The 8,725-nt window shown below is 40.2% G+C and overlaps 1 protein-coding gene across 2 annotated transcripts in view; it reads left to right on the forward strand.

Moving 5' to 3' along the window:
• LOC137800159 (solute carrier family 26 member 6) overlaps positions 1-6,890 on the forward strand; it is a 15,990-nt gene extending 9,100 nt beyond the window's left edge. For both annotated transcript variants that reach the window (XM_068597204.1, XM_068597203.1), the window contains exons 16-20: positions 1,859-1,972; positions 2,209-2,355; positions 2,726-2,780; positions 3,296-3,423; positions 6,520-6,890. In XM_068597204.1, coding sequence (XP_068453305.1) covers positions 1,859-1,972; positions 2,209-2,355; positions 2,726-2,780; positions 3,296-3,423; positions 6,520-6,543 — 468 coding nt within the window. In that variant the 3' untranslated portion in view covers positions 6,544-6,890. The remainder of the gene's footprint in view (positions 1-1,858; positions 1,973-2,208; positions 2,356-2,725; positions 2,781-3,295; positions 3,424-6,519) is intronic.
• The last annotated feature ends 1,835 nt before the right edge of the window (positions 6,891-8,725 follow it).

Here is an 8,725-nt window from a genome sequence, read left to right on the forward strand (position 1 = left end):
ACTGATGGAGTGTCTTCACTCTTAAGGTCTAAAAGTCAAATGAGTCCTCACAAAGATAGTGCCTGTGGATGTTCCCAGAGAACAGTATCAGAAGTGCAAACACCAGAATGGAAACACAAGCCCCAAGTCATATGAACATGCAGATGAACACACCGCAGCTACACATGCACGCACGCACACACGTAAAGAGAAAAAGGAACAACTACCTCCAGTAACAATCCTTTTTGGCACAATTTCCGTGCAATTAACTCCTCTCTTGCAAACATTATTTCTGACACTCTAATAACTGACCCGCCATTTCACCAATTCACACATCACGACCGTGACAGACATTGTTCTAAATGTCATCCCACCATTTTCTCCTCTCCTTTCTTACGATAAACTTTTGTTTGAACACCCCCCCGCCCCTGTCTACCTCCTCCACTGTCACGTCGCTTTGGGGGAAATAGGAAGACGGATTGTGGGTAGGTAGAAAAAAGATGACAAAAGATAGAGGCAGGGTGAGAGGCAGGGTTTGAATAAGGGAGGGAGATAATGGAGCGGCTCATTCATTAAAATGTCAGCATGTCAAAGCCCCGGGGTCGCTCTTTTCTTGCTTATCTTTGATGCACAAATAAGCTTTCGTTGACTGGCAGAGGCTACCCGTCTGCTCACAAGGTGAGAAATTGCCACCAGATGAATTACGGTCATGTTTTATCTAATGATACGAGTTTCTACTCGACCGGTCACTGTGGCTTGCAGACAACTCAAATTTGAAGGGTTACTCTCCAAGATGGTGAATGGTGAAAGTTGCTGTGAAAATGTGGGATCACTTACTGCTTATCCACACCGGTAACGATTAAGCTGATGGGTTGCGTTTGTGTAAGAGGATACTAATGCTGTAATTGCATGAACCAGTGATGTCATGCAGCAAGACAGGTTTTCAGAAGAAATTCACACATTGCTTTTGCATGAATTATCAGTTCCTATCATCCTATTAATATGATTGTCTTGATGAGTTCAAATGTCCTACAAACTCCTAAACTGTGTTTTTGAAATGCAAATAGCTATCAATTTAGTTTTGGAGAAGTAGGAAGGCCCGAATGGCTGTTATTGAATTCTGATCCACTTTTCCATCGAGACTTTATTCAGAGAATTAAAATCACAAAAATACTGCCATCAATAACAGAAAGCTTACTCACAGATCTACAATTCTTGATAAACTTATTTTTCGAGCAAGAAAATGCATAATATTATATTGGACTCAAGACAATCTCCCTTAAATCCTATCAGCATTCAAGTGAAAAAACAAACAGATTTGTGACCTGATGCATGGAGAACACTTAATGTCTGAGAACGTTTGCTTCTCTTGTGTTCTTCAGTCACACAACGTAAGAACATAAACTTTAACAGTTAATTTCATATTATCTTATACAAACATCCTCAAGCGGACGAACCAAACAAATCAAACATTGTCTCATACTGTTGTCTCTAGACAAGCAAGACCTTCTCTGATGATTGATGTTTTTTGTTTTAAGGAGCTAGACAACTTAGACTGACTGAACTGGCTTAACAGGCACAGATAAATGTTTGTGTTCGTGTTATGAGCTTTTTCTCCTCATATTACTAATATCATAATAACATTTGACATCCCCTGAGGGTAGGTTGGTTCACATCGGTTTTAATGTGCTTCAATGTGGTTTGTTGTGAAGTACAATACATATATTATTTAATTTCTCTGAAGTACTCATGTGCTCTAAAGAATTTGTGAAATTTAGATTTGTAATAGTGTAGTGATGCACTGCAGTCATAAGACTTAAGAAAATGTATTTATACTTCACGATGACCATCTGTGGTTGTCTTTTGCTGTTTCTTTTAGTCTGGCATTGTCATTACCAAACTCCTGTCAGCAAAGAAGAAGCTCGAGGCCAAAAGGAAAAGGCAAGAGGAGAAAAATGTTAAGAAAGCTGCCAAGAGGAAAGCAGTGGACATGGTGAGGACGACCAAATGATATATTTGAAAGTGTGGAGACCACCAGCGGAGCGCGACACATTATAATTGCAACCGTCTTCTTATACAAAAAAGTATTTTAATTAATTAAACAGAAATGTGAGAAAAGAAATATTCAAAAATATCTGACCCCATGATGTTAATTTGACTACTTGGTAATGCGATTAACTTTGACTGGTAACATTTTACCATTTGAATGGCATGTCTCCTCCTTTTCAGGAGGCGGGGCCAGAGAAGGAAGAGCAGAAGGAGATCGCTGTCATTGCGATGGATGCTGAGCCCGACCCCTCACTCCCCAGAGCCATCGTCCTCGACCTCAGCCCAGTCAACTTCCTGGATACTGTGGGAGTCAAGACGCTGCGCAGCGTATGTACATGACACATTTACAGAAGAGGGGAAATATTTCATGAAGTCACAATGACTAGCACATATTAGAAATGATACTTCTTATACAGTAAATGCATTAGTTTGTTGTTATACAAATACACATGTGGTGTATCCTAATATTTCTACAACAATAACAGGTTGTGATTAAGAATTCTGGTCCTTGTTTTTTTTTTTTGTGCTAACTTTGCCTTTCTCATCTCTTAGTGCAACAGCTAGAACTTTTCTCCATACATATATCACATTTGTTTTCATTTAGCTCCTTCGGGCTTTCAATTTCTGTAAATTTAATTGGCAGACGAATGAAATGATCGAGTCTAACCTTTGTTCTGTGCTTCTGTGTCTGTTTCAGATCCACAGGGACTATGGGGAAGTTTGTATCAAGGTGGTTCTCGCTGGTTGCTTGAGTAAGTCTCTCAACATCACTACCAAATGAGGAAATAATGTATTAGGAAATTAGGAATTAGGAAATTAATAAGAAACGTTAGGACCAACACCAGAGTGGCTACCATTCAAGGATGTTCATTCATATACCCACGACACAGGTTGTCATACAAGGGGCCATCCAGCCCATCAGACTCTAATCACACACAAGTTTGTAAACTTCATTCTGTCTTGAATATAACTTACCTAACCTTAAGCAGAAGCAATTGAGATCTTCTGTCGTAGATGTTAGTGATTCCCGGTCTGAATAATAACAAAATCCCACTATAGGATTACTTAACTTACACATGACGTATTTCTACATTCACGTGCCTGCTTGGCCACTCACAATTTTAATTCTTTCAACAACACAAGATGTTATTTTGGCCTTTTTGTTAATGTTTTATAACATTTCTCAGAAATGGTTCGGCAATAGCTGGTATGTCCCCCCCCCCCCTTCTCTCTCTCTCTCTCTCTCTCTCTCTCTCTCTGTTTCTAGCTGGTGTCGTGGACAACCTGGAGACTGGAGGTTTCTTTAACGACAAAGTGACAAAGTCCTGTCTCTTCTCCACCGTCCATGACGCCGTTCTGCACTGTCAGTCGGCCGGAACACAGAGCCGAGACACGGTGACACACGTGCACTCAAACAGTCATGTCATGATACATCACAAAATAAAGTACCAAAGTGTGCAGGTTCTGCAGCACTATGCACTAGAAAATGAGGTGTTTGTAGGAAATTTGTTATACATATAAAGCCTAGCAGAACTTTAGGGTCTGAAAGTCTCAACAAGGGATCTCGTTCTAGTTACATTGTGTAGATTTGATGCGGTTAGCTTTGGATTCCTGGACTATTTTTTGCAACAAACTGAAAGGTTTGAGGTCGGTGTGAAAGGTCCCTTAAACTTGGCTATTACTGTTTTTCTTACTGCCGCACTCCTTGAAAATCAAAGTTGACTTTATGTTAAAACCCCTCTTATATGTGGATTCATTATTCATTATATTTTTGCCTTCAGGGGCAGCGTAACAAGGTGGACACACAATGCTGATGTGATATCATTTTATACAGTTGATCTCGACCAACTCTGTCTCTCTAGCTGCTGAATGCTCTGATGTTTGGTGCTGAGCAGAAAGCGTCCAGTTGGTTTTGAGAGCTTTTCCAATGAAAACCTCTGCCCGCTGAAAAAAGGAGGGCCGTAGAACTGATGCCAAACAGTAAAGCAGGGGGCCAAGCGTGTAAGTTTGGCCTCTGGCCAATTTTTTCCGAAGCCATTAGATGTTGTGCCAGAACATAATCAGTGACCAATCTATTAGCGAATGACTGATACACAGTGTTTTGTTTCGGTGTCTGTGTTTTGCAGGGACACAATATAGTTAATTACACATAATAGTCTCTTTATTCACTAACTTGAATCACAGACCGCCTTATGAGACACGCACATGTGAAAATAAGTTAAATGAAGAAGCAGTCCATAACAAAAAATCGTCTGGTCGGTACAAATTCTGTGTTTGTATCAATATTTAGTGTTGTGAGGCTCCTGCTGTAGAGCAGGAGCTACCAAAGAGTTCAAAGGGTCATTCATAACCTTGAGATTCAAATTGTTATTATTATTACTAACTTACAGAAACATTGTGTGCAGTAGTCCTCCTTCTTCTCTCTCTCTCTCTCTCTCTCTCTCTCTCTCTCTCTCTCTCTCTCTCTCTCTCTCTCTCTCTCTCTCTCTCTCTCTCTCTCACACACACACACACTCCTGGTCTTTGTAACTGTCTCATTCTTCATTTCCGACAAAAAAACGACAAACAATTCCGACATTTTGTCCGTTGATAATTCAATCTGCTTATCATCAAAATACCGCCTGTTGCCAATCACTGCAGCGTAGTAAAGTTGGCAGTAAAAACAAAAACAACGAGTTTAGAAGACGCTTCTCTTTAGAGCTGAGGGGAAGTGAAGTCAGCTGATAACTCAGCAGCGTAGAGTTTTCATGTTCCCGGTCGCGATCATTTGATTGGTTTTCCAGCAGTGATGCTCATTGTATTGATGATACAGCCAGGCTTTGATTACATAGTAGTGTCTGTGCAACAAATGAAAAAGAGGTTTTCACTCTGAATGCCAGATATATCAGTATGCCCTCCCTCCTCAAGACAGAATACTCCAACTGAGATTGGAATTGAACTAACGATAACAGCAAAGTACTGCAAATAAACCTCTAAGTATGCAACACGCAGCAACAGTGTGCGCGTGAATTAGCCTCTCCAAGAAAACCTCCTCACTGTTAGACCAACAGTGAGGTCAGACTGTGCTACGCATGGTGAATAGGTGAAATTGAGTTCATGGATTAAAAAAAGAGGAAACATGACAAATTAATCCACTTCATCACTGAAACACAGCCTAGTGTGTGGAAATGATGCGTTAAGCTCCTCATATCTTAATGGACATTGATTAAAATGTTGATTCTGGATAGATTCATTGATCCTCACTGTGCAGTGTGACCTGGACTGCAAATTGATTGCACAGTGAGATGTTGGGGGCGGGAATGCCATCACAGAATCACAGTAAAGTAAAAAATTATACTATATTTTGACGTGTTTTAAAGCCGTGGTTTTTTTTTTTCAATGCACAGTTGGACACAAATACCGCAACAACAGCATTTTGTGTTTCTTATTTGCATCTGAAATTCAGCTGATTCCAGCACACACTCACACAAACACACACACGCACACACACTCACCAGCAATCTCCCTAACACGTGGGCAATGTATGTGCATGTGTGTTTTAATCTGATTTACATTCACACACCTGTGCCTGCAGGGATGTCTGCATATCATTTTGCGCGTGTGCTTTTTCCTCCTGTTCTGTTTTAGTGTTTAGTTAGTGGGTGCGTGACTTTATGTTTCTGCCCCCATAAGACAAATCTAACAGAGAACAAAGACGTGGCACTGATCCATGAAATACAGTTTACAGGAGCGACCGCTTTTCATGGGAGAGTTAAGGAGCACACACACACACACACACACATACTCAAACACATTCACTGGCACACACACAAAGGATACAAAAATACAGAGCATGTAAGCGGGTGGATGGTGAGATGAGCATGAGGTTGTTCGGGAGAGCTGTGCAAAGAAAAAGAACACACAGTGACATGCATGCTGGCGTGTGCAAATTAATACACGCATGCATACACGTTAATATGCAGCCGAATACATTTAACATGGAAGTAGTTTCATATGAAAGAGTTAGGTTGGAAATCCATCTGGCCCGTATGTGTCTGCAGCTCACCTCGTTTCACAGAAGCATTTCAGCATATCAGAGAGCAATATGGCCCTACACTCACTCCCCTCAAGGCCCATCAGACTTGCAATATGTACTGTGTTCGCAAGAATCCACATGGTTCAAAGTAAAGGCATCCGATTTAAAATAGTTTGACTCTGAATCATCATTTCTGAGTTTGAGGCATGCTGAGCCAAAATTCTGAGGCAGCATGTTTACAGTCTCTGTTCTGCTCCTCCTCATTAAACAGCAATGAGGCTTTCATACCACCGGAGAAGAAAAATCTGGAACATATTTTGAAAATCTTCCATCATCCATCCAACTTGGTCTCTCTCTCTCTCTCTCTCTCTCTCTCTCTCTCTCTCTCTCTCTCTCTCTCTCTCTCTCTCTCTCTCTCTCACTCACCGTGGTGCCTCTGCTCTGTTTGAACTCTCCTGTACTTCTGTGTTTCACAGGAGATCGCGGCGACATATTTCTGAGTCCTGAGAAGAATGATGGAGGACATTGTGAAGGAGTGACACTCGGTCTGTCTGAGGATTTGTATCCAGTGAGCTTCAGAAATCCGACACAACCTTCTGTCACAAACACAGACACTCAAACCTGCAGACACACACTCATTGTAACAAACGCAAGGCATGAAGACAAAAAATACAAACCAGAATGCATATGAATGAGAACAGAGTACACACCCGGAATCATGTGCCTTGTTTGAGGTGTGTACAACTCAAAGCCATGGAAAAAACAACACAAACATAGAGATTGTGCACCAAGAGAACATATATGCAGACTGATGTTTTTCTGCAATATATTTTTGCATGCTGTTTAAAATAAAAAAAGTTATTTGACCAAAATAAATACCTGCATGGATGGTTTATTTATGAAAATCAAAAAATTCTGCCAATGTCAATGCACTGACATGGAAAATAAATACCATTTTATTAAGTCAAAGGCTTCTCATTGAACGGGAATGTTAATTTCCTTTCCAAAGACAGACCATTTTGATTTGAATATTCCAATGAAGACATTTTGATTTGGTGACGCAACGACAGGAAATCTCAAATACCTCTGAAAAGATCTGGACTGAGGAAACTGATGCTGCACGGATAGATGCAGGGTGTTTTCCTTTCCTGTGTCGCTGTGACCGGCTGCTTCCGTCGCACTCAGACTCCAGTCTACACCTTGTTTATCTACAAACCTGTTCAGGGAATTTGTTTATTCTGTATAAGGAGTTGTTCGAAGACATTTTCAAGTTCTTCTGCCAGATGTTGCAGTCGCTCATTAAAGTAGCCAAAGCACAGACAATAGCAGAGAGGACAGCGGAAACCAAAGCCATGACCACCGCAGATGTTCTCATATTGTAGCGTACAAGCAAATACAATCTTCAATCAAATGCCTGAGTCGCTTATGAAACTGCACATTCACCATGTTTTGATCAGGGTGTTTAAAGACACACGTGGGTGAGGAAATCAGAAATGTGATTCAAAAAGGGATTTTAGTTTAGTCACTTCCATGATGTTTACTGTTTATAATTTGTTTCTGAAAGCAGTTTGAGAGGGGGAAAACCAGGTCCAATGAGTCATTGCTTATTCTGAATAATATATAGTCGTCAAGAAACAAATCCATTTTACAGTAAAGGCTATTATATCCAATGCCTTAAGTATGTTCATAATCACAACACATTGCATATCAAATGACAACCCCACAGAGAAGTATCACCAACTTGGCTCTACGGTGCCATTTTAGAGTCTTTGGATCATTAGCCAACTTTACGCTTTCAGTTCATTGCTCATGTCGCTCTGTATTTGTTGGATGCCAACTGTTTGCTAACACGTTTGCTTCAACTTAAAAGTGCCATGTGGAATTTTCTCGTGAACAAAACAAAAGTGTTAATCACCCAAAAACACCATGTTTGGTTCTGACAGACTTGTTGAAAAGAAATCCTTCCTTTAAAAAATGTGCAAGGCTGATTTATATATATATATATATATATATATATATATATATATATATATATATATATATATATATATATATATATATATATATATTTATATCTTTTAAACTTGCATTGTTTACATAAATGTTGACCAACTTGCAATATGCCTCTTATTCCCTGCCATTGTTCTTTATAACTACAGGTATTTTTCTTATTTTTCTTTAAACACGTGATATGGTCATGTAATGGACATCAGCTTGTTCTGTTATGGCAGATGCTTTATGTACCTAGGTGTCAGAAGCCAAACATGCTATTTGCTCCCAGGCAGAATAGCCAGTGTGGCTATTTACACCTCGGGCTGCATGGCAGAGACAAGCCCCCAGCTGTCTGCAGCTAACAATCTGCACCCGACCTTGGCACCCATTGCATGCTCTCAGGAGGCAGACTGTAGGCTGTGTATAGTCGTCCTAACCAAGTAGTTTTGCCAAAACCTTACCAAATATAAATAGAGATGGCGGTTTACAAAACCAACATATTAATCATTGTAAGGGTGTTTTGTAACAGAGAACACAGGTAGTTTTAGAAAATATTGTAAAACGACCTTTCTTCTTTTTCTCATCAGGTAGGGGCTAAATAGGAACAGGAGGGGAGGGGGGTCTGCACACTATACAAATATAAAAGCTCTACTAGTTCCATATGGACTCAACCAGTTTTTTTTAAATGAG

Source organism: Clinocottus analis, unplaced genomic scaffold (genome assembly GCF_023055335.1).
Source record: "Clinocottus analis isolate CAN_PGR_092001 unplaced genomic scaffold, fCliAna1.0.p SCAF_4, whole genome shotgun sequence".
NCBI classification, from domain to species: Eukaryota; Metazoa; Chordata; class Actinopteri; order Perciformes; family Cottidae; genus Clinocottus; species Clinocottus analis.